We start from the raw sequence: 26,585 nt of genomic DNA, 5'->3' as shown, positions 1-26,585 counted from the left end.
CATATACTGCGGCTCTAAAAGGATAAATAAATAAATAAATAAATAACACAATTTAATTAAATAAGACATGAAGGGTAGCTTAGCTGGCACACTTTTTTGCCCTTTGCCCTTCTTATCTTGCCTACAATGTAGACGTGAGGCTTCAGGAGGTGTAAACATACTGTACCATAAGGATAAAAGTCACCCATAGAAGAACAGCGATGACATTTTGAAGTTGCTGTACCTGTTATGCACTGCCTATGCCCCAAGGCAATATGCAGTAAAGAAAAATAAGCTCCTACGTGCTTAACCCTCAGTGGTAGGATTTCTGTTACCTGTAGCCAAATGCAAAACCTAGTTAATATGGGCATTTCAGAGTTAACGGAAAAAAGGAAGCCAAAGGACTGGGAAAAGCTATTCCACGTCTAACCACAGTTTTATTAGAGATATCCTCCAGTAAGTGGATTTTGGGAAACACAACATATGGCAGAGGTCTCGTCTGCAATTTTTGATGTTGTGGCTCAATACATGAGTTTACTGTTCATCATATTTTTCTTCGTTTCCATATTACCCACCCTACTATAGTAGTTTTGGGGTGTGGCAAGGACCAAAAGGATTCTAGAGCTGAACAGAGGAAAGGAAGAGGGACTAGTCCTTTACTGAGGTCTCTGCCCTCTGCCCCTGCCCTTCACAATTTCTGGTGTCACCAAGGAATGTGATCTGGGGGTAGACTCCCATCAGATGCTCCAAAAAGGAATCTGGCTACACTTCCAGAGAAGGCCACATAGTGCCCAGGAGGACCAAGTTGATTGGTAAGGGGGAAACCTAGCTGTCCTGAAAAAGGCAGGGATTTTTTTTTTTTACATAAAAAAACTGTTTCATAATACTGTGTTTTGGGTGCAGAGCTTCAGATTCTTTCCCATTGGAGTTTCTGCTGTGGTCTAGTGGGTTAATGATCTGGCTTGTCTCTGCAGTATTAGTGCTTTGATCCCTGGCCTGGCACAGTGGGTTAAAGATCCAGCATAGTTGCAGCTGTGGCATAGGTTGAAAATGCGGCATGGGGTCTATCCTTGGCCAGGGAACTTCCACATGCCACAGGGGCAGCCAAAAGTGGGGTGGGGTGGGATGGGGGTGTTCTTTTCCATCTTAGGTTAATACAGGGTATTGAGTATTAGTTCCATGTGCTATACAATAAATCCTTATTGTTTATCTCCTTTATATACAGTGGTGTGTATCTGATAATCCCCTTTCCCCGCTCTTCCCCTTTGATAACCATGTTTGTGGTCTATGCCTCTGAGTCTGCTTTGGTTTTTTAAATAAGTTGGTTTGTATATTTTTTTAGTTTCCACATATAAGTGATATATAATATTTGTCTTCCTTGGCCTGACTTTGCTTAGTATGATAATCTCTAAGTCCTTCCATATTGCTGCAAATGACATCATTTCATTCTTTCTCATGGCTTAGCAATATTCCATTGTGTGTGTGTGTGTGTGTGTGTGTGTGTGTGTGTATACTACATCTTCTTTATCCAACGGTCTGTCTTTTTTTTTTTTTTCTCCTTTTTTTAGGGTGCGGCATATGGAAGCTCCCAGGCTAGGATAGAATGGGAGCGGCAGCTCCAGCCCTAAGCCACAGCTCATTGTAACACCAGATCATGAACCCACTGAGCAAGGCCAGGGATTGAACCCAAATCTTCAGGCATAGTAGTCGGGGTTGTTACTGCTGAGCCAGAATGGGCACAATTCTTAATGAGGGAATGAAAGGAGGAGTGTTGGGGTGGGAACAGTGTCTGCAGTGGAGTTTGTGGTATGTCTCTTGGGCCAGAGGGACATGGAAATATAAGCTTCATAGCCAAAGAGGCCCACAGCCCTGTGTCCCAACACTCTAGCAGGGGTGGTGGAAGGATGGCTATTCCTCACAGATCTGAGGATAGAGGTGATTAGGTAGATAAGACAAATAGGGTTTGGAAGAAACCACACAAGAGTCAGAGTCCCTACTGTGGTGAAATGGGGCAGGGGGTGTCTCTGGAATGCTGGGATGCAAGTTCAATCCCTGGCCCAGCACAGTTGGGATTAGGGATCCAGTGCTGCTGCAGCTGGGGCATGGCTCACAGCTGTGGCTCGCATCTGATCCCTGGCCTAGGAACTCCATGTGCTGTGGGATGGCAAAAAAGAAAAAAGAAAGAAAAAAGAAAGAAAGAAAGAAAGCAAAAAATAACCCCATCGTCTCTCAAGAGTTCCCACTGTGGATTAAGAATCCGACTAGTATCCACAAGGATGCGAGTTTGATCTCTGGCCTCCATCAGTGAGTTAAGGGATCCAGCATTTGCATGAACAGTGGTGTAGGTGGCAAACACGCTCGCATCTGGCGTTGCTGTGGCTGTGGCGTAGGCCAGGAGCTGCAGCTGCAATTGGACCCCTAGCTTGGGAACTTCCGTATGCTGCATGTGCGGCCTTAAGAAAAGCAATAGGGAAAAAAAAAAAAAGAAATAACACAAGAGTAGCTGATGTACAGGATTTTGGTGTGTTGGTCATAAATGTAGGTGACAAAAAGGAAAGTTGCCAAAACATTTTCCTATCAGCGCTGCATGATCTGACTTCTAGCTCCATTTTCCATCTCTTGTCTCTCGATTACAGCCACACTGGCTACTTTTCCTTTCTTTCTTTCTTTTTTTTTTTTTTGTCTTTTTGCCTTTTCTAGGGCTGCTTCCCATGGCATATGGAGGTTTCCAGGCTAGGGGTCGAATCGGAGCTGTGGACACTGGCCTAGGCCAGAGCCACAGAAACACGGGATCCAAGCCGAGTCTGCAACCTACACCATAGCTCACAGCAACGCCAGATCCTTAACCCACTGAGCAAGGCCAAGGATGGAACCTGCAACCTCATGGTTCCTAGTCGGATTCGTTAACCACTGCGCCATGAAGGGAACTCAACACTGGCTATTTCTCAATTCCTCAGATAGGCCGTGGTCCTTCCCACCATAAGACTCTTGCAACGTGCTATTCTTTTTGGCTGGGACTCTCCTCCCTGACATTGACGATGGTCTCACCCCATAGATATCTTTCCTAGTTAATGCCTATTCATCCTTCAGGTCTCACCTCATCACTTCCAAACGGAATCCTTCTTGGACCATTCAGGATAGATCAAGTTCCTGAAAGGTTCCCATAGAACCTTGTCTCTTTCCTTCACAGAATGGACTTCAGTACAAAACTATACACATTTTGATCTATTTCCCCCACTAGACTGAAAACTCTAAGACAGTAGGTTATGTCTGATTTGTTTGTTTGTTTTCTATTTTGGCTGCCCACAGCATATGGAGTTCCTGGGCCAGGAATCAGATCCAAGCCATAGATGCAACCTACACCACAGCTGTGGCAACACCTGATCCTTTAACCCATTGTGTCAGGCTGGGGATTGAACCTGAGTCCTGGTGCTACTGATCCCATTGAGCCACAGCGGGAACTCCTTGTGTCTGTTTTTACTTATCACTATATCACTGGTACTCCAGCACAATGCTTGGCGTGTAGGAGATATTTAATAATTACTTACTAATGAAATTAATAAAGCCAGACCTTCATTGCTAAAATGGGGATGATAATCGTAGCTATCTCATAGAATTTCAAACAAAATCAAATAAGTAAATAATCTAAATAAGAATGTGCTTCATAACGCATAAGGTGTCATTTTAAAATTACTATCATATTTCGGAGTTCCCGTCATGGCGCAGTGGAAATGAATCGGACTAGGAACCATAAGGTTGAGGATTCATTCAATTCCTGGCCTCAATCAGTGGGTTAAGGATCTGGCGTTGCCGTGAGCTGTGGTGTAGGCTGCAGACGTGGCTTGGATCTGGCGTTGCTGTGGCTCTGGCATAGGCTGGCAGCTGTAGCTGCGATTAGACCCCTAGCCTGGGAACCTCCATATGTTGAGGGTGCGGCCCTAAAAAGACAAAAGACAAAAAAAAATTAAAAATTAAAAAAATTGCTATCATATTTTAAGAAAAATGCTTCAGATTATAATTCTAAATAAATTAATTTGAGGAAAAGAAAGTACATTCTTTTTTTTTTTTTTTTTCCTAAAGGCTTACCTCAAACTTTCTCTTCAAAGCCCGGGTCATTACTGGGGTCAGCCCAGTTCCTGTTTCCATATTTTCTTTATTGGTAAGTGGCGTTCCACCTGGGCTCCTGGAAAAGTATGGAAAATATTAAGAGCTGTGTTTTATGCCAAGTTTTAAATGGATTTAGTATATAAAGTTAGAAAAGTGGATTACCTCTCTACATCGACTTTTCTAAGTAGTTTCCGGAGATCTAACTGGCTTTTACCAGGAGTACTGATAAAATAAAGGTAAAAAAGTTAAAGCCTGCCACATGATTTCTATAGGCAGCATCCTAGAAAGTAGTTTGTTATATTTGTTACTATTTGTTATAACTGAATCACTCGTACAGTAGAAATTATCATATTGTAAATGAACTATACTTCGATAAAACAAAAAAAAATAGAGGTAGATGCTGAAAGAAGCATAAGGTGATAAAATGATTCTAATAAGTAATAGTTTTTGACTTAGTAATCACACAAAGAATCCGTCTTAGGGAAAAATTCAACCATGCATACACCTGATAGACAAGGATGTTTATTAAGAGTTATAGAAATAGGAGTTCCCATTGTGGCTCAAGGGTAACAAACCCCACTAATATCCATGAGGATGAGGGTCTGATCCCTGACCTCCATCAGTGTGTTAAGGATCTGGTGGTGCCGTGAGCTGTGATGCAGGTTGCAGATGCAGCTTGGATCTTGCGTTGCTGTGGCTGGCAGCTGCAGCTCCGATTTGACCCTTAGCCTGGGAACTTCCATGTGCTGCACATGCTGCCCTAAAAGGCAAAACAATAACAACAACAAAGAGTTATAAAAGTAAAAAATCATAAACAACCTAAATGTCTTAAAACAGGTTTTTATCTTTGACATTCACATATTAAAAGTGCGTCTACTGAAGTCAAATGATACTTTAATTTTAAGTGAAATCGGGGAAAGTTTATAACATATTAAACGGGAAAAGCCACATCTGTATGTATGATATGATTGTACACAGGCACAGGTACACACACATCATTTCTTTTATTCAAAGACACACTAGTTTTCATATTGCATTATTTCCAAAATTGTGCTGCTTTGAAAATCCTTGATAATATTTTTCTTCCAAAGCTGTTATTAAATCAATGGTGTATCTTATAACAAACAGCCTCATGAAATGGAAATAGTAAAAAAAGCCTAGAATGATAAACCATCGTATGTTAAGTGTTTACCACCAGTGATAGGATTATTTTGGATGAATTGTTTTCTTCTTTAAACAATTCTATAGATTTCAATTCTTTTACATGATCATATATAACTTTCATATGTAAGTTAGAAATAAAGTTAGAAATAAGCAAAAAAATCATTATTTTTAGCAGCAGTAGAGTATAATACTGTGCAGTTCCTTACATTAAGACATTTGTAACTCGAGTTGATAAAACTTTGGACTTGGGTTTCAGGGTAACTCGTTGCAGGTCAGAGACAGTAACTAGCGGGTTCCGTGCCTTTGGTGATGGTACAAGCTTTAATCATAAAATGAGACATTAAAAACATTAAAAATATCATCCAAAATGTAAACATCCTAAAACAACGAATATTTGAGGGCTGAATATATATGACATATTCACTCCATTTTTATTCTAAATCTTCAAAGTATCTACCTCTTCAGACTAATGGTTGGTAGATAAAACTACCTAATTAAATAATTTTGGAATTTATACATTTTGCTAAGGAGATCCAAAACTACTCAAATAAAAATATCAAGTACTTAATTCAAAATGGCTTCTATATAAAAGACTTATGCTTATTTTCCATAAAGGGAAAACCAGGTCAAAAAAGACCGAGTTCCCATTGTGGCCCAGCAGAAAATGAGTCCGACTAGTATCCATGAGGATGCAGGTTCAATCCCTGGCCTCACTCAGTGGGATAAGGATCATTGCCATGAACTGTGGTGTAGGTCGCAGACATAGATTGGATCCCCTGTTGCTGTGGCTGTGGCACAGGCCAGCAGGTATAGCTCTGATTCAACCCCTAGCCCGGGAACTTCCATAGGTCACAGGTACGGCCCTAAAAGGCAAAAAACAAAATAAAATAAAAGCCAGAAGACCATAAATATGGTCAATGACAACTTACCTTTCTATTTTCATCAAAACTCTGTGTCTTCTTTAATTTCACAGTCAGTAGATCTTTAACTGTTATCTGCATGGGTCCATCTTTTCTTAACGCCCTAGCCTTAAAATACATGGAGAGGTTAGGATTCAAATTGGAACCAGGATATCTACTCAAATGCAAGTGAAAATCTAGTTTTTAAAAGACTCAAGAGTTAGGAGTTCCCATCGTGGAACAGTGGTTAACGAATCTGACTAGGAACCGTGAGGTTGCAGGTTCGATACCTGGTCTTGCTCAGTGTGTTAAGGATCCGGCATTGCAGTGACCTGTGGTGTAGGTCGCAGATGCGGCTCAGATCCTGCATTGCTGTGGCTCTGGCGTAGGCCAGCGGCTATGGCTGATTTTCCCCTAGCCTGGGAACCTCCATATGCCTTGGGAGAAACCCAAGAAATGTCAAAAAGGCAAAACAAACAAACAAACAAACAAATAAATAAATAAAATAAAAGACTCAAGAGTTAAAAATTAACTTTTATTTGCCCTAGGAGCCTGTCAAATTCTTTCTACTCAACCAAGAATGATCCTGTTTTCAATACACAAGGATCCTAAGGTTATTGAAAACTCCACTCTTGAGGAACAGTGGCTTAAGGATCTGGTGTTGTCACTGCTGTGGCAGGATTTGATCCCAGGTGTGGGAACTTCCATATGCTCTGGGCGCCTCCCTCCCCATATTCATCAAAATATAAGGCTTCGATAGGAGTTCCCCAATGGCCTAGTGGTAAAAGATCCCACGTTGTCACTGCTATGGCATGTTTTCCATCCCTGGTCACGGAAATTCCACATACTGTGGGTGAAGGGAAAAAAAAAGGAATGGAGTTCCCCCCACTGTGGCATAATGAGATCAGTGGTGTCTATGGAGTGTCAGGACGCAGGTTCAATCCCCAGCCCAGCACAGTGGGTTAAGGATCTGGGGTTGTCACAGCTGAGGTGTAGATCATAACTGCAGCTTGGATCTGACCCCTGGCTGGAGTACTCCGTATGATGTGGGGCAGCCAAAAAAAAAAAAAGGAAAAAGAAGAAAAAAATATATGGCTTTGATAATAAGTAAGAAAGAGATGAGTTACTTCCTGCAACTATGTATTAGGAGTCAACATAAGACAGGGGTTGAAAGAGTACCTCAAATCAAAGTGAAGTTTTGTGAGTTCCCGCTGTGGCTCAGTTGTTAACGAACCCGACTAGTATCCATGAGGTTGTGGGTTTGATCCCTGGCCTTGCTCAGTGGGTTAAGGATCCAGCGTTGCCATGAGCTGTGGTGTAGGTCACAGACACGGCTCAGACCCCGCATTGCTGTAGCTCCGATTCGACCCTTACCTGGGAACTTCCATATGCCGCACATGTGACCCTAAAAAGATCAAAAAAAAAAAGTGAGGTTTTGCCCAAACTACCTAAAAACATGACTTGGTTCCTGTAGAGCAAGAATATATATTTGAAGGGTTACCCATTAGGGCAAATATAACCATAGACTCTGGATTTAATTCAGCCATTTTAAACTAAATGTATCTGTAGTAAAAATTCAGCAGAGTTTAAATAGGGTCCTGCCTATCTTAGTGATTCACAAATATTCTGGTCCCCTTGGCAGATATGTAACTCTAGTGGAGACTGATTTTCCAGCCTAATAGCATTATACTTTAGGATCTACCAGTTGTTTTTTTTTATTTCTGACTTCACTCACTAAGCCATCTTTGTTTTCCATTTGGTAAAAGTTTTACTGAGAAGTCAACTGGAATCTCACACCCTGCTGGGTCTCACTCATTCATCCTTGGGGGAAAAAAAAATCACTTTCATTTCCTTTTTTTTTTTTGTCTTTTTAGGGTTGCACCTGCGGCATATGGAGATTTCCAGGCTATGGAGGGGTCCAGTCAGAGCTGTAGCCAGTAGCCTAAGCCAGAGCCACAGCAGCGAGGGATCCAAGCTGCGTCTGTGACCTACACCACAGCTCACGGCAAAGCCAGATCTTTAACCCACTGAGAGAAACCAGGGATCAAACCTGTGTCCTCATGGATACTAGTCGGGTTCGTTAACCACTGAGCCACAATGGGAACTCCCCCTTTCATTTCTAAATCCAACATTCGAAAAGTTCCCTTCTGGCCCAGTGAGTTAAGTATCCAGTTTTGTCACTGCAGTGGCACGGGTTTGATCCCTGGTCTGAGAACTTCCACATGCTATAGGTATGGCCAAAAAAAAAAATTCAACACTCATGAACTCCTAGGGACTGAGTTTTTTAAAATAATAACTGACATAATTCAGATAAGGAATCAGAACAAAATGTATCCCTTCCTGTCAAAGACTTCAGCCCAGCTTTTTTTTTTTTTTTTTGGTCTTTTTGTCTTTTCTAGGCCTGCATCTGTGGCATAGGGAGGTTCCCAGGCTAGGGGCCTCATTGGAGCTGTAGCCACCGGCCCACACCACAGACACAGCAACGCGTCCTACACCTCAGCTCACGGCAATGCCGGATCCTTAACCCACCGAGCAAGGTCAGGGATCGAACTGCAACCTCACACTTCCTAGTCGGATTCGTTATCACTGAGCCACAACGGGAACTCCTCAGCCCAGCTTTAAACTGCCACTGGCTTTACACCTCCATCACATAGTGACCAAAACACACCTCTTTTAGATTGTTTTTTTACCTGAAGTGCTTTAGTGAGATCAGATTTTCTGAGCGGCAATGGTGCTCTCAGTGCAGGAGGTGGTGGCAGAGGAGGTGGCGGCGGTGGAGGTGGTGGAGGAGGAGGCAGATGGCTGGCTGGCTGTGGCAGTGAGGGAGGAAATTCAGCTCCGGAGTCTCCAGGGGTGGTTAGAGCACAGGCAGGCACATTTTTAAGTTTACCGTGCATGGGACACATTTGACCACAGTTTGGAGAGGAAGAATTTTCTGAGATGGCCTAGAAGGAAACATCACGTTTGGCAATGGAATAAGAGATTCATTCTGTTCTTGTAGCTGAGAGTCATCAAAATCATAGCTACCATGCCTTGAATGCCTTCCAAGTATACCATGTGTGCCATAGTATTTTCTCACTGATCACAAGCTCATTCATTCATTCAATCAATCACTCATTCATGTTTGTTTTGTGCGTATTATATGTCAGACACTCTGGGTGCAATGTCAGCCCTGTCTGTCACCTCAAGGAGCTGATGGTCTGGTGAGAAAGAAAAGACAGTAAACATACACAAATGCACTTAAAATGAAACAAAATAATATTTCCATGAAAGCCATGGGATGGAGGAGTTCTTGTTGTGGCTCAGCAATAACAAGGCCTGGTTCGATCCCTGGCCTTGCTCAGTGGGTGAAGGATCCGCGTTGCTGTCAGCTGTGGTGTAGGTTGCAGATGCAGCTCTGCTTTGACCCCTAGTCTGAGAACTTTCATATGCCTAGAGTGCAGCCCTAAAAAACAACAACAAAGCCTTGAAGTGTGCTGTGAGCATGAATAGCTAGAGGTCTGAGGAGTGATATTTAGCTGTGATCTCAAGGATGAATTTAGGCTAACCAGGTGAAGAAGGGAGATAAAGCTCAGGGAAGACAGTTCCTGGCAGAGGCAAAAATACTTAATGCAGCCAAGAATACAGTATATTTGCGGAAATGATAAAAGGCTCAAGGGACTGGAACATGACTTTTTTACTTTTTTAATTTTTTAGGGCTGCACCCGTGGCACATGGAGGTTCCCAGGCTAGGAGCTGAATTGGAGCTACAGTTGCCAGCGTACACCAGACACAGCAATGCGGGATCCGATCTGTGTCTGCGATCTACACACAGCTCACGGCAACACGGGATCCTTAACCCACTGAGCGAGGCCAGGGATCAAACCTGCAACCTCATGGTTCCTAGTCAGATTCATTTCTGCTGCGCCAGACGGGAATTCCTGGAACATGACTGTTAATGGGCTGAATCGTATCCATTCCCACCACAACTCATTACGTTGAAGCTCTAAACCCCCCAGTTCCTCAGAATGTGACTGTATTTGGAGATTAGGCCTTTAAAGAAGTGATTAAGTTAAAAGGAGCCATTATGGTAAGTTCCAATTCCAATCTGACTGGCGACCTTATAAAAGGAGGAAACTTGAACAGCACAGAAGAGACACCAGGAATGTATGTGTGCAGAGGAAAGACCCTATGAGGACACAGGCAAGTTGAGGAGTTCCCTGGTGGCTCAGCAGGCTAAGGATTCAGTGTCATTGCTTTGGCTCAGGGTGCTGCTGTGGCAAGGGTTCGATCCCTGGCCTTGGCCTGGGAACTCACACAGGCCATGAGTAGAGCCAAAAAAAAAAAAAAAAAAAAAAAAAGAAGGCGAGTGGAAGAGAGAGGCTTTAGAATAAGCCAATCCCACGAATAAATTTCAGTTAGCCGCTGCAATGACAAAATATCAGCTTAGTGGCTTAGAAGATGGAGTTTCCGCTGTGGGGCAATGGGATCAGTGGCATCTTGGGAATACTTGGACTTGGATTCGATCCCTGGCCTGGCACAGTGGGTTAAGGATCCAGCATTGCCACAGCTGCAGCTTAGGTGGCAACTGCAGCTCTGATCTGATCCCTGGCTGGGGAACTCCCTATGCCGAGGGGTGGCCCAAAAAGAAAGAAAAAAGGAAGTTGGTGGCTTAGAAGAAACAAAATCGAGGAGTTCTCTTGTGGCCTAGTGGTTAAGGATTCAGCATTGTCACTGCTGTAGCAGGGGTTGGATCCCTGGCCCTGGAACTTCTGCATGCCTTGGGTGTGGCTGAAAACAACAACAAAAAACCCAAAATTCATTCTCTCACAGTCCTGAAGGTTAGAGGGCTGAAATCAAGGTGTCAGCAGGGCTGTACTTCCTCTCAAGGCTCTAGGGAAGAAATCTGTTCCAGCTTCTAAACTCAACTGGCATTCCTTGGTTTAAGGCCCCGTGACTCCAGCCTCTGCCTCTGTGGTCCCATTGCTCCTCCTCTTCTGTGTGCGTGTTCTGCTGTGTGTCTTTTATAAGGACACTCGTCACTGGATTGAGGGTCCACCCAGATAATGCAGCATGATCTCATCTCAAAATTCTTAACTTGATTATGTATCTGCCAAGACTCATTTTCCCGAATAAGGTAATATTTCCAGGGTCCAGGTATTAGGACTTGGACATATCTTTTTTTTGGGGGGGAGGGTAAGCATAATTTAGCCCATTATAGATGGTATCTTTCTCATTTTGTAGATGAAGACACTGAGGTCCAGGTTGTGAGGGGACTTCCCTCTCCTTCTCTGGCTAGTTCATCTTGAGGTTCAAATTCTGGGAGCAGGGATATAATTCCAGAAGCATGTCTCCAAATCAATGAACACAATGTTTCTTCTTTGGATTTTAGACACTGAGAATAGGGGTCTTGCTTAGTGAAGTTTGGAGAGGATGGACATTTATATTTTTTCTCTGCTTGTATCAGATAAGAAGATATAAATCACTCTGTGTATTTAAAAGAGAGAACGTATGGGAGTTCCCATTGTGGCTCAGTGGTAATGAATCTGACTAGTATCCATGAGGACCCAGGTGCGATTCCTGGCCTCACTCAGTGGGTTAAGGATCCGGTGTTGCCATGAACTGTGGTGTAGATTGCAGAATCGGCTCGGATCTGGTGTCGCCGAGCCTATGGTGTAGGCCAGCAGCTATAGCTCTGATTCGACCCCTAGCCTGGGAACTTTCATATGCCTAGAGTGCAGCCCTAAAAAAAGAAAAAGCCAATCAATCAATTAATCAATCAATAAAAGAGGGAACACATGTAATATGGGAAATTGGTTATACTGCTGATGGCAGAGCTGGAAAGCACACCAGGGACAGTGAGGCAGCCCAGAGATCAGCAGCAGCATAAAGCCATGAGCATTGTGAGGCTGGAGGGACAAAGAGAAGGGTGGTGTAACCAGATCTCTGGAGTTGGGTTAAACCAGAGCATCAAGAAACATGGTGGATTTACCTAGGTGAGCTGGAGTTAGGAAGCCAACAACCATCACTGGAGGAATTGCCCAACACAGAGAACAAAGGGGAAAAATACCAATCTCCCTCCCTCTCATCTCTTTTTAGTGTTTCCCATTCATCAGCACACTGGGGGCCAGGTGACATGGAGCCCAGGAAAAGTAGCCTGCAGGGGTCAGCCCCCCTGCAGCATAAAAGCTGCTTAAGTTTAAGGACTAGACCTGAGGGCAAACATGCCCAGGACTGGTACCAGCCTGCAGCCACTCCTAGTAAAAGTGCACTGGGATTCTGATGATGGATAATCCTTTCCTTCCTTATCTAATCCTGGGTTTGTTTTTCATTTGATAATACTAACCTTGAGGGCTTCCTGGAGCTTGCAGAATTCACTTTCCAAAGTGCAAAACCGTTGTTTTAGACCATGAAGTTCTCGGTGGTAGGAACGGGAAGGAAAAATGGTATTTTTCAATACTTCTAAACTCTGAAATTGGAAATAAACAAGCCTGAATCCAAAGCGCAATATATGATAGGGACAAGAAAGTGGTTTGGTGTATGTTTTATAGATGGGAAGACAGACATGCTCACCTGATTTCATCTTATCTGAGCTTAGCCTGAGTGATGTGCTGACTTGAGCACACACCCATGAATGCATAACCAAGTGTATAGAAAAAAAATGTAATGCTGGGAGTTCCCATCGTGGCACAGCAGAAATGAATCCGACTAGGAACCATGAAGTTGAGGGTTCAAAGCCTGGTCTCGCTCAGTAGGTTACGGATCCAGTGTTGCTATGAGCTATAGTGTAGGCTGCAGACGCAGCTTGGATCTGGCATTGCTATGGCTGTGGTGTAGGCTGGCAGCTGTAGCTTCGATTAGACCACTAGCCTGGGAACCCCCATATGCCGAGAGTGCGGCCCTAAAAAGCGGAAAAACAAAAAAAAAACCATGTAATGCTGAAAACACATATGTCAAACTCATACCTGGGTCATGCAGTTCTGGCACCAGTTGTATATAGACCATACTCTATTTGTCCAAAGATTTATCACATCTTTGATATTGGGAAATCTGAAGTTCCAGGACAGTCTTAGCCAGTTTCTGCTAGCAGGTGTATCTGTTGAAGGAATAACCACTCTGTAGGAAAAACAAAATCAAACAAAGCAAAAACTCCTGAGTTGGAATAATAGCCTCTAATTAAATAAGAGGCGAGTTTGTTTTTTGAAATACAGTTGATTTACAATGTTGTGTTAATTTCTGATGTACAGCAAAGTGATCCAGTTATCATATATATGTGTGTATAACTTTAAATATTCTTTTCCATTGTGGTTTAATCACAGGATACTGACTATAGTTCTCTCTGCTATAAAGGAGGATCTTGTTTATCCAATTTACATATAGTAGTTTGCATCCGAACAAGCTAGTTTTATAGCATGACTCAGGAACAGAGAGTCAGGAACTTGGAGTTCCCAACAAGCTAGTTTTATACCATGACTCAGGAACAGAGAGTCAGGAACTTGGAGTTCCCGCTGCACTGCAAAAACGAATCTGACTAGGAACCATGAGGATGAAGTTCCGATCCCCGGCCTTGCTCAGTGGGTTAAGGATTCAGTGTGCCGTGACCTGTGGTGTAGGTCACAGGTGTGGCTCAGATCTGGCGTTGCTGTGGCTCTGACGTAGGGCGGCAGCTGTAGCTCTAATTCAACCCCTAGCCTGGGAACCTCCATATGCCACAGGTACAGCCCTAAAAGGACAAAAGACAAATAAATAAATAAATAAATAAATAAATAAATAAATAAGGAAAGAGACTTCTTAGAGTCAAATTCTTCATTAAATTCCAGAATTTTTGGATTCACATATGCAACAAATTTTTATTTTTAGTGGGGTTTTTTGTCTTTTTTTTCAGATTTTTTTTTTTTTGGTCTTTTCTGTCTTTTTTAGAACCATTCCTGTGACATATGGAGGTTCCCAGGCTCGGGGTCGAATCAGAGCTGTAGCTGCTGGCCTACGCCAGAGCCACAGCAACACGGGATCCAAGCTGCATCTGCAACGTACACCATAGCTCACAGCAATGCTGGATCCTTAACCCTCTGAGCGAGGCCAGGGATCAAACTCGCAACCTATGGTTCCTAGTCAGATTTGTTAACCACTGAGCCATGACGGGAACTCCAACACTGGATAATTTTTTTTTTTTGTCTTTTGTCTTTTTTGTTGTTGTTGTTGTTGCTGCTATTTCTTGCGCCGCTCCCGTGGCATATGGAGGTTCCCAGGCTAGGGGTTGAATCAGAGCTGTAGCCACCGGCCTACGCCAGAGCCACAGCAACGCGGAATCCGAGCTGCGTCTGCAACCTACACCACAGCTCACGGCAATGCCGGATCGTCAACCCACTGAGCAAGGGCAGGGACCGAACCCGCAACCTCATGGTTCCTAGTTGGATTCGTTAACCACTGTGCCACGATGGGAACTCCTGACACTGGATAATTTTAAGCAGAGGAGCAATATGACAGGATTTCAGCATGCTCACTCTGGGTGTTGTGTTGAAGTACACTGCAGAGGGGGCAAGGACAGAGCAGAGAGACCACCTGGGGGCTTCTAGAGAAAGAGAAGTGTTAAGAATGATGGAGATCATGGTTACTCCTGTTACTGCTTTTTTGGGGGGAGGGGGGCACACCCATGGCAAGTAGAAGTTCCCGGGCTAGGATTTAACCCACGCCTCTGCAATGAAAACACCAGATCCTTAACCTGCTGAGCCACCAGGGAACTCCACGTTTACTGCTTTTGAGAGTCTGTTTGTTTTAAAATTGGTTTGTCCGTAAAGAGAGCTCTAATGGTGAAGTGCATCAAGTATGTTATTGTGAAACCTACTACCCTAGAGTTCTTGGAATTTAGAGTCTTTTTTTTTCTTTTTTTTTTTTTAATGGCTATACCTGAGGCATACGGAAGTTCCCAGGCTAGGAGCTGAATTGGAGCTGCAGCTGTGGCCTATGCCACATTCACAGCAACTTGGGGTACAAGCTGATTCTGTGAACTCTGCCTGCAGCAAGGCAGATCCAGGGATGGAACTCACATCCTCAGGACACTATGTCCGGTTTTTAACCCACTGAGCCACAATAGGAACTCCCTGGAGTCTCTTTTAATAACATATTTAAATTCTGAGTCCCAGAGAATAAATGATGAAACTTTACCAAAACAATGTTTGCTTTTTTTTTTCCCCCCTTTTTAGGGCTGCACTTGAGGTATATGGAGGTTCCCAGACTAGGGGTCCAATTGGAGCTACAGCTGCCAGCCTACACCACAGCTACAGCAATGCCAGATCTGAGCCATGTCTGTGACTGACACCACACCTCACAGCAATGCTGGATCCTTAACCCACAGAGCGAGGCCAGGGATTGAACCCGCAACCTCATGGTTCCTAGTGAATTCTCTTCTGCTGCGCCACATCAGGAACTCCCTAAAACAATGATTTAAGTTTTACCCATACCCTTCTTTCATCACTTAGTTGCCAAATTTATACAACTGAATTGACTAGGAAAGTAGAAAATAGTTACTGTGTACCTCCAGAAAAGTTCCTTGTGATTTTTACTTCATTTGAACTCTAAAACTATGGTGGCCACATAAAAATCAGGATGTTCAATTAAAATGTAATTTCAGATAAAGAATGAATAAATTTTTAGTATATTTCAAATGTTGCATAGGACAAAACAAAACAAAATCATTCTTTACCTGAAATTCAAATGTAACTGGGCATTCTGTATTTTTATTTGCTAAATCTGGTAACTTGTTCCTAAACTGATCAGAGAAGTCTCTTGTGGTGCAGAGGGTTAAGGCTCCAGTGTTGTCAGTGCAGCAGCTCAAGTTGCTGCTGTGGCACGGGTTCTTCCACAGGCCATGAGTGCAGCCATAAAAAAAAAAAAAGTATAAACTGATCAGGATTTTAATATTGGTATATTTGGTATGTTGCACATTATGCCTTACCTTTCTGGTGAGGGTGGTGGAGGGGGAGGTGTAATTAGCTTAGACTGAACCCAAGAGGCTTCTTTTCTTTTGAATAATCTTTTTGCTTTGGCTTTTAGCTTTCTTCTTCGTTGCTTGAACTTGGGCATGATTTCTGTAAAAAAAAAAGTTTGTTTTATATTTTTTATTGAAGAAAAATACGCATAGAAAATACATAAATTTTGACTGTATATGAGTTCCGGTCATGGCTCAGTGGTTAACGAATCTGACTAGGAACCATGAGGTTGTGGGTTCGATCCCTGGCCTTGCTCAGTGGGTTAAGGATCCAGCGTTGCCCTGAGCTGTGGTGTAGGTTGCAGACGCGGCTCAGATCCTGCATTGCTGTGGCTGTGGTGTAGGCTGGTGGCTGCAGCTCTGATTAGACCCCTAGCCTGGGAACCTCTATATGCCGCAGAAGCAGCCCTAGAAATGGCAAAAAAAAAAAAAAAAAATTTTTTTTTTGACTGTATATTTCAATGAATTATCAAAAGGTGAACACAATCTTGCCTCCACTACCTTGGTTAGGAAATAGGTCACCACCAGTGAAACTGAGCAGGACCCTGTGGGGCTCCTGGGCACAAGCCTTGCTCCCCCATTTCTTGTTTGTAGGAAATAGGCCTCAGTCAGCCTCCCTGACCTTCCCTTTGTTCCAAAGGGCAGGTTCAAACAGTTGCTAAACAGGGAAGAGAGAAGATGTAGAGACTAGGGAAGAGCAGTCAAGAAACAATAGCACAGGAGTTCCTGTCCTGGTTCAGAGGTTAAGGAATCCGACTAGTATCCCTGAGGTCAAGGGTTTGATCCTTGGCCTCCTTCAGTGGGTTAAAGATCTGGAATTGCCGTGAGCTGTGGGTGGTGTAGGTCATAGAATGTGGCTTGGATCGCACATTGCTGTGGCTATGGTGTAGGCTGGCAACTACAGTTTCTATTCGACCCCTAGCCTGAGAACCTCCATATGCCACAGGTACAGCTCTAAAAAGACCAAAAAAAAAAAAAAAGAAAAAAAGAAAAAGAAACAATAGTGCAGCCTTGGGGGAGTTTTTGCTGTGGTGCAACGGGATAGCTGGCGTCTCTGCAGCATCAGGACACAGGGTTCAATCCCTGGCCCAGCACAGTGGGTTAAAGGACCCAGTGTTGCCTCCACTGCAGTGTAGGCTGCAATTGCGGCTAGGATCTGATCCCTGGCTCAGGGGAACTCCATACATAAGAGTTCACTGTGGGGCAGTGAAAAAAGAAAAAACAACCAACAGACAAAATAGTGCAGCCTTGGGGAGGGTACTGGTTCTTCCTCAAGGAATATACCTAACCATATCTCTGAGTTCTTTTGCAGAACTAAAACCCACAACAAATATGAAACATTTTTCATTCCACAAAGGAGGACCACCAGAACCAGTCCTGGGCATGCTAAATGCCAGCTCTGAAGAAGAATGAAAGCTTGCATCTACCCTGATCCTTATCTGTGGCCCTATTTTCCCATCTCAAACTATAAAACCACTTCCTATGCTCTTTCAAGGGAGGGCACAGTCTTCAGGGCATTAGCCTGCTGTGGCCTCCTTTTCCTGGCAAAGCAATACAGCTATTTTTTTTCTCCTTCACCCAAATCTTTGTCCCTGAGTTTCTATTCGGCACTGGGCGACAGAGGCCAAGTTTCGGCGACACCAGCTACCTAGAAGTCCCCTGAACTGGGGGAAACTTAAACTCGGACTTAAAGCATCTCTTGAGAGATCTCCACACTTTGGCTTTTGGCGTTATATTACTCTCTAATTTTGTTTTTGTTTTGCTTGTCTTTGCTTTTCTTCATTAAATCAAAGGAATTTCCCTTTCTTCTAAAGAAATCAAACAGGACCTTACAGGGCCTTCCCAGTACAGAAGCTCTTCCTGGTCTGCTTTCTCTTGTTTGTAGAAAAAAGACTTGAGTCTCCTAAGTCGTCTGCAAGTTCCAAAAAGCAGACTCAAGCAGTTACTAACTACAGAAGTGAGAGAATGCAGAAACAAAGGAAAAGCAGTCAAGCAAGAAAAGCAATGATAGCTTAAACAATAGTCACAGGACTCCTAGTTTCTCCTCAAGGGATATGCCTAATGATCTGAGGCATCTCTTTGAGCTGTTCTGCAGAAGCTAAGAACCCCCAGCCATACACCCACCCAGGTGAAAGATGGTGACTACATGCTGACTACAAGCACTTGGACCCCCAGACTGGTTAGAACCGTAATCATAAGATTAGGATTAATCATAAGATTATTAATCTTATTAATCATAAGATTCAGATTCCCAACAGATCACCTTGTTACCTTACCACCAACCAAACAGAAGAAAGTCTACCGGCTGAGTGAGCGACCTGTGACCCTCACCCATAATGTTGCCTTTAAAAATATTTGACTGGGAGTTCCCTTCGTGGCTCAGCAGTTAATGAACCCAACTAGGATTTATGAGGATTTGGGTTCAATTCCTGGCCTCACTTAGTGGGTTAAGGATCTGGCATTGCCGTGAGCTGTGGTGTAGAGCAGCAGCGGTAGCTCCAATTCAGCCCCGAGCTAGGGGAACTTCCATATGCCAGGGGTGTGGCCCTAAAAAGACAAAAAAAAAAAAGAAAGAAAGAAATAAAGAAAGAAAGAAAAAGAAATACTCTCGCCTGGAGTTCCCGCTGTGGCTCAATGGTTAATGAATCCAACTAGCATCCATGAGGATGCAGGTTCATTCCCTGGCTTTGCTCAATGGGTTAAGGATCCAGCGTTGCTGTGAGCTGTGCAGGCTGGGGCAAGCTGGGGCTTAGGTCACAGAGGCGGCCCAGATCTGATGTTGCCATGGCTGTGGCGTAGGCTGGCAGCTGCAGCTCCAATTCAACCCCTAGCCTGGGAATTGCCATATGCCGCAGGTGTGGCCCTAAAAAGAAGAAGAAGAAGAAAAAAAAAAAACACCTTTGCCTGAAAGCCATTAAGAATTTTCTGTCTTGGGGTTCCCGTCATGGTGCAGTGGTTAACGAATCCAACTAGGAACCATGAGGTTGCAGGTTCGATCCCTGGCCTTGCTCAGTGGGTTAAGGATCTGGCGTTGCCGTGAGCTGTGGTGTAGGTTGCAGATGCAGTTTGGATCCCGAGTTGCTGTGGCCCTGGCATAGGCCTGCGGCTACAGCTCCAATTCGACCCCTAGCCTGGAAACCTCCATATGCCGCGGGAGCGGCCCTAGAAAAGGCAAAAAGACAAAAAAAAAGTTTCTGTCTTTTGAGCACCAGCTGCCCTTTCCCTTGGTTGATGCGCTGCAATAAATGTACTTTCCTTCACCAGTGTCAGTTGATCTGTCTTGCTCTGAGTTGGGCAAGTGAACCTGAATTTGGCTAGAGTTGGGTTATGTCAGTTATTAAAAGGAAGTAAGTTTCTTTGCTGGTAACATTTACTGAGCATCCATTATACAAGGTAGAGTTGGTAGTGAAAGAAACAAAACTAATTGCTCATTGAATGCTCATTTACTTTCAGGCACTTTCACATATATTTTTCAGTGAATCTTTATTATCATGCAAGATATTTTCCCTGAGGAAGAGGATTTTTATCCCCCCACCACCACTTTTTTTGTGTGGGCGGGAGGCACACCTGTGGCATACGGAAGTTCCCAGGTTTGGGGTCGAATAGCTGCCAGCCTACATGCCACAGCAATGAGGGATCCAAGCTGTGTCTGTGACCTACACTAAAGCACAAGGCAATGCCAGATCCTTAACCCACTAATCAAGGCCAAGGATCGAACCGAAGTCCACATGGATACTAGTCAGGTTTGTTACTGCTGAGCCACAACAGGTACTCCTATTTGAGAGAATTTTAAACCTAACTAGTGGCGTTCCTGATGTGGTGCAATGCTTGGTGTCTCTGCAGCACCAGGGCGCAGGTTCTGTCTCTAGCCAGCACAGTGGGTTGAAGGACCCAGCATTGCCACAGCTGGTTGCAACTGGCACTCTGATCTGATCCCTGGTGCTGGAACTCCATATGCTGTAGGGCAGCCAAACAACAACAACAAAAACACCTCATATATTTAGATTTTTTTTTTTGTCTTTTTGCTATTTCTTGGGCCGCTCCCGCGGCATATGGAGGTTCCCAGGCTAGGGGTCCAGTCGGAGCTGTAGCCACCGGCCTATGCCAGAGCCACAGCAACGCGGGATCCGAGCCGCATCTGCAACCTACACCACAGCTCACGGCAACGCCGGATCGTTAACCCACTGAGCAAGGGCAGGGACCAATCCCGCCACCTCATGGTTCCTAGTTGGATTCGTTAACCACCGCGCCACGACGGGAACTCCTATATTTAGATTTTAATCCAGATCCTTTTCTGAAGAAAATTAAGTCAGAGCTGGTTTGATTGGAAGGGCTTTGCTAGTTTTAGTTGTTGCCACCTGAGGAACAAAGAGATCCTTATTCAAGTAGCAGAACAAAAAAAATGGAGGCTGGGCCTCCTTCTCTTCAAACTTAAATTTGAATAGGAACCATCGGCCTTGAAAACACACTTTCATTCTGCTTTTGTCCACCCAGTAACCTTGCAGCACTTGGTATGCAGCTCTAGGCTTGCTCAGCTCTCAGATTCCAAGGATTGAAGAACCTCCCCCAACCCCACCAAGGGTAGTAAAAAACTAAGAAATGTTTTAGTTCCCAGAGCGCTGGATTTACAGAGGGCACTCTTCCTGGCAATGGGTGACCCTTCTAGGAATAAGGGTTCTCGACAGCATCTAATTTAACTATTTGTCCGGTCTCAAATTAACAGTGTTTTTGAAATTGTTCTTAGAGGTTTTGGGAGCCATACCTCCAAATAGCTGCTTTCACATTTATTATATCATTTTTCCTTTCGGCTGAAATTATGATGGAAGGCTAAGCAGCGACTATGAAACACAAGGGATGTCTAAAGGATTGATTGCTTTTTTTTTTTTTCTTTTTTAAAGCAAAACAAGCTTTTCTGCTGTGTCACAGTGGGCTAAGGATCCCGCGCTGTCACAGGTGTGGCATAGGTTGCAGCTGTGGCTCAGATTCCATCCCTGGCTAAGGAACTTCTCTTTGCTGGGGGCGGGGCGCAGAGGGAGGTGAGGGTGGTGGCAGGGGGAGGGTAGAGGCGGAGGCAAAACAAAAATACTCTGAATGAAGATAACAAACTTGTAGTTGCCTTGAAAACAAGTTAAACTTCCTCAAATCCACGACCAAGACTATCTATCCAAGGCCCAGAGTTCACTGGTTGGGATCCCCAGAATCTGAGGTTTCCATGGTAAACTTCCCTTCCATGTCTGTCCCTTTACAGCCTCCCCCGCTTCCGTTGCTGTTCCCTCTCTCCCCTTGATGTCTTTTGTTAGGGAATCAAACTGACACAGAGAACTGGCCTCCTGCATCCCTTTTCCCTGTATTTACCAACCTCTCAGTTATGAAAGTAGACATTAGAAAGGAGCTGGACAGGAGTTCCCGTCATGGCTCATTGGTTAATGAACCTGACCAGCATCCATAAAGATGCAGGTTCGATCCCTGGCCTTGCTCAGTGGGTTAAGGATCCAGTGTTGCCCTGAGCTGCAGTGTAGGTCGCAGACTCAGCTCGGATCCTCCCTTGCTGTGGCTGTGGTGTAGGCCTTCAGCTATAGCTCCAATTCGACCCCTAGCTTGGGACCCTCCATATGCTGTGGGTGTGTCCCTAAAAAAAAACAAAAAACAAACAAAAAAATTGAAAGAAAGGATCTGGACATTCTGGTGGAACTTAGTGGGTTGACGCCATACTTTAACCTCTGTTTCAGTGGTGTGCAGGGATTGGCACAAACTGTGACATTTTTTGTAAGTCTGTGAGTCAGTTGTTAAATAAATCTAACATTAAATTATTAAATTCAATAATTTAACTCACAATTAATTTAATTATTAAATTCAATTATATGGGAGTTCCCATTGTGGCTCAGCGAAAATGAACCACTAATATCGGGTGAAGATGTGAGTTGGATCCCTGGTCTCACTCAGTAAGTTGAGGATCTGGCCTTGCGTTGAGCTGCAGCATAAGTAGAAGACATGGCTCAGATCTGGCATTGCTATGGCTGTGCTGCAGGCCAGCAGCTGTAGCTCTGATTTGACCCCTAGCCTGGGAACTTCTATATGCTGCAGGTACGGCCCTAAAGAAAAAAAAAAAATTAAATTATATAAACTTAGAATTAGATAATTTATATTATGCTATACACAATTTTTTTTTCAGCTGCATTCATAGCATGCAGAAGTTCCTGGGCCAGGGATCAAACCTACACCACAGCAGCAACAACATCACATGCTTAACCCACTGAGCCACCAGGAAACTCTGATAATTTATATTTTCAAAGGTAGTAAAATAAAATAAATTTTTAAAAAAGTTTGTAAATAACAACATGGACCTATGGTATAGCACAGGGAACTATATTCGATATCTTGTAATAACCTGTAATGGAAAATAATCTGAAAAATACACAAACACATAACTGAATCACTTTGCTGTACACTTGAAACACTGTAAATCAATGATACTTCAATTAAAAAAACAAACAAGGAGTTTCCGCTGTGGCACAGTGGTTAACGAATCCGACTAGGAACCATGAGGTTGCAGGTTCCATCCCTTGCCTTGCTCAGTGGGTTAAGGATCCAGAGTTGCCGTGAGCTGTGGTGTAGGTTGCAGACGTGGCTCGGATCCTGTGTTGCTGTGGCTCTGGCGTAGGCCAGTGGCTTCGGCTCCAATTCGACCCCTAGCCTAGGAACCTCCAAAACAAAAACAAAAGCAAAAACAAAAAAGGGTAATGAATACACAAAACTTACCACTTCCTAAAGATTATACTATTATGTATGCTTTAAGGTTTTTGTTTTTATCTTATAGTGTTTTCTAATGAAAATGCTGTAGAATGGTGTATTACTGCTCACTGCTTCCCAGATCCACATTTAGTGACTTCACATTGGAAACTTGAAATTAGTCACAATGGGACCACAATTATTATAAAACACTACAGGAAGCCCAAGTGGCCCTGGGTGTTAAGGATCTGGTGTTGCTGCAGTTGTGGCGCAGGCTGCACCTGCAGCAAGGGGTCAATCCCTGGTCCAGGATCTTCCACGTGCTGCAGGTGCAGCCAAAACAAAGAAAACAAAACAAACACTACAAATTACGGCTTGATTTACTATTTTGGTGATTGTTTAGAAAATGATGTAAAAAATGTTAATAGTGCAGATTAAAAAAAAATTTTTTTTTTTGGGTCTTTTTCTAGGGCCGCTCCTGCAGCGTATAGAGGTTCCCAGGCTAAGGGTCAAATCAGAGCTGTAGCCGCCAGCCTACGCCAGAGCCACAGCAGTGAGGGATCCCAGCCTCATCTGCGACCTACACCACAGGTCCCACCAATGCCGGATCCTTAACCCCCTGAGCAAGGCCAGGGATGGAACCGCAACCTCATGGTTCCTGGTCAAGATTTGCTAACCACTGCGCCATGAAGGGAACTCCAGTGAAAATTAAACTTAAAAGTCTATTTTGTCTGTAGTCATTAGGTGACCAGCACAAAAAAATTGAGGAATATAGTATTCCACTATTTTTTTTTCTTTTTATGGCTGCTTTTTCTTTTTACCTGTGGTATATGGAAGTTCCCAGGCTAGGTGTCAAATAGGAGCTTCAGCTGCAGACCTGCAACACATTTGTAACTCAGGATCTAAGCCACATCTGTGACCTACCTACAGTGTTGCTTGTGGCAATACCAGATCTGTAACCCACTAAGTGAGGCCAGGGACTGAACCACATCCTCACAGAGACTACACTATGTCAGGTTCCTAACCCATGGAGCCACAATAGGAAGTCCAGTATTCCAGTATTTGAAAACTATTATTGGATCCATCAAAGAAGTTGCTTACTGAAGTCAACTTCCAACATATATCTTCGTGTTTCACTTTTGTCTTACTCCACAGAGAAATGAAAACGTCAACCAACATTCATATCAAGACTAAGCTTACACAGGAGTTCCCGTCGTGGCGCAGTGGTTAACAGTCCAACTAGGAACCATGAGGTTGTGGGTTCGATCCCCAGCTTTGCTCAGTGGGTTAAGGATCCGGTGTTGCCGGAAGCTGTGATGTGGGTCGCAGACACAGGCCGGATCCCCGAGTTGCTGTGGCTCTGACCTAAGCCAGCGTCTACAGTTTGGATTCGACCCCTAGCCTGGGAACCTAGAAAAGGCAAAAAAAAAAAGAAAAAAAAAGGCTAAGCTTGCACATAAATTGCAACTACAGGTTGGTTACAAATATAAGAAGTCTATAAAAATCAATAGCATTCTGTGAGAATCCATTTGCTATGAAATTTACAGGAAAGAATATTGTATATTTATTGTTTATTATAATTTTATACCATTTTAGTATGTAGTATAAGTAAATTTGAGATAAAACTATGTATTTGTAATTATTAAACATTTATTACCACACTACTGCTCTGTTCCCTTCTGAAATATCATGAAAAAGGCAATAAAGCAATAAAAAAGGGCATAAATCCATAGGACAAAGAATAGAAATAGGAGTACCCACTGTAGCACAGTGGGTTAAGGACCCGACTGCAGGAGTTCCCGTCATGGATCAGTGGAAACGAAACTGAATATCATCCCTAGCCTGGGAACTTCCATATGCTGTGGGCTCCGCCCTAAAAAGAAAAACAAAACAAAACAAAAAACAAGGACTCTGACTGCAGCAGCTCAGGTGACTGCAGAGGCTGGAGTTCTAACCCCAGACCAGGCCAGTGGGCTAGAAGAGCAGGCGTTGCCACAGCTGCAGCACAGGTTACAGCTGCAGTTTGGATTCAGTCCCTGGCCCCAGAACTTCCACCCACAGCCACTAAAAAAAGAGAGAGAGGAGTTCCCGTTGTGGCTCAGTGGTTAACAAATCCAACAAGGAACCATGAGGCTGTGGGTTTGATTCCTGGCCTCACACAGTGAGTTAATGGTCTGGTGTTGCCATGAGCTGTGGTGTAGGTCGCAGACATGGCTCGGATCCCGAGTTGCTGTGGCTCTGGCGTAGGCTGGTGGCTACAGCTCCAATTAGACTCCTGGCCTGGGAACCTCCATATGCCTTAGGAGCGGCCCTAGAAAAAGGTAAAAAGAAAAAAAAAAGAGTGGGAGTAGATACTAGATACTATCATAGATGATAGATATCAATTAAATAATGGAAAGCAGAAAGCAGTGATAACTGACTTGGCAGAGCAGACAAAAGCTGAGGCTTGATGGCCTGGTAGGGAAGCCAATAGGAAGCAAGACAATCCCAGAACTCTGAGAACATTCGGGACTTGGAAGCACCTAGTGCCTTTGAAGGATTGGAGTAGGGTTTAATTGGATTTATTAAAAGTCTTTTTTTTTTTTTTTTTTGCTATTTCTTGGGCCGCTCCCACGGCATATGGAGGTTCCCAGGCTAGGGGTCCAATTGGAGCTGTAGCCACTGGCCCAGGCCAGAGCCACAGCAACGCGAGATCCGAGCCACGTCTGCAACCTACACCACAGCGCACAGCAACTCCGGATCGTTGACCCACTGAGCAAGGGCAGGGACCAAACCTGCAACCTCATGGTTCCTAGTCAGATTCGTTAACCACTGCGCCACGACGGGAACTCCGGATTTATTGAAAGTCTTTATAAGGTTTGGGCAGGCTGTTGACATCTGCCCTCCAGTCTTTGCAACCTGGCAGTGGCCTGGCCTTCATTTCAGGGACAGGTTTATTCGCTGGAGAAGTAGAACCTCAATGTGCTGAAGTCTGGTCCACCAAGCATGGCAGGGTCCTGTCTGTCACTACGTAAAAGATAGGGGATGACCCTGAATTGAAAAGTGTGACTTGGAGTTCTCACTGTGGCGCAGTGGAAATGAATCCATCTAGGAAACATGAGGTTGCGGGTTCGATCCCTAGCCTTGCTCAGTGGGTTAAGGATCTGGCATTGCCATGAGCTGTGATGTAGGTCCCAGACTCACTTGAACCCCGAGTTGCTGTAGCTGTGGCCTAGGCATGCTTATGCAGCTCAGGTTTTGACCCCTAGCCTGGGAACTTCTGTATGCCACAGGCATGGCTTTAAAAAGACCGCCCAAAAAAGTCTAAGAAAAATTTTGTATAAGAAATGAAATTATAGTAACACTGTATGTTCAGTGTACAGTAACATAAAACATTGTTTAACTAATAATTATGATACAGGTATACTGGGAAGATAGAAAGTGGAAATCAGCAGTTGTCTAAATTTATACAGTATTTAAGGCTGAAGGGAAATACAGAAATAGTATTATAAATTTTACTTAGAAACATGGAGGTAAATACCAGAAGCAGTTACAAAAGTGGATGATGTTACCTTTGCAAGTGGGAGTTGGAGTATGAGAGATGATTCAGAGAACTACAATTTTTTGTTTGTTTCTTTTAAGTGTAATAAGTCTTGTAGTAGTATTTGAGAGTCTGCCTTTGGCATGTACCATTCGCTAGAAAAATAAGAGTACCACCATTCTGACACTGGGCCATCCCTTTCTAGCTCTTTCCTAGTGGC

General features: G+C 43.9%; 1 protein-coding gene across 5 annotated transcripts in view; it reads right to left on the bottom strand.

The window, feature by feature from the left end:
• PRR11 (proline rich 11) overlaps positions 1 to 26,585 on the bottom strand; it is a 32,114-nt gene that overhangs the window by 2,750 nt on the left and 2,779 nt on the right. For 4 of the 5 annotated variants that reach the window (XM_047757927.1, XM_047757924.1, XM_047757925.1 and 1 more), the window contains exons 2-9: positions 16,084 to 16,216; positions 13,094 to 13,244; positions 12,475 to 12,597; positions 8,840 to 9,094; positions 6,180 to 6,278; positions 5,457 to 5,569; positions 4,249 to 4,308; positions 4,066 to 4,162 (exon numbers count right to left, since the gene is read on the bottom strand). In XM_047757927.1, coding sequence (XP_047613883.1) covers positions 4,066 to 4,162; positions 4,249 to 4,308; positions 5,457 to 5,569; positions 6,180 to 6,278; positions 8,840 to 9,094; positions 12,475 to 12,597; positions 13,094 to 13,244; positions 16,084 to 16,211 — 1,026 coding nt within the window. In that variant the 5' untranslated portion in view covers positions 16,212 to 16,216. Of the gene's footprint in view, positions 1 to 4,065; positions 4,163 to 4,248; positions 4,309 to 5,456; positions 5,570 to 6,179; positions 6,279 to 8,839; positions 9,095 to 12,474; positions 12,598 to 13,093; positions 13,245 to 16,083; positions 16,217 to 26,585 lie in introns of those variants that run through there. The other variant, XM_047757928.1, reaches the window with a different exon arrangement.

Source organism: Phacochoerus africanus, chromosome 14 (assembly GCF_016906955.1).
Source record: "Phacochoerus africanus isolate WHEZ1 chromosome 14, ROS_Pafr_v1, whole genome shotgun sequence".
Classification (NCBI taxonomy): domain Eukaryota; kingdom Metazoa; phylum Chordata; class Mammalia; order Artiodactyla; family Suidae; genus Phacochoerus; species Phacochoerus africanus.
Note: the sequence above shows the minus strand (reverse complement) of the source record. Positions and strands in the feature narration are given on the sequence as shown.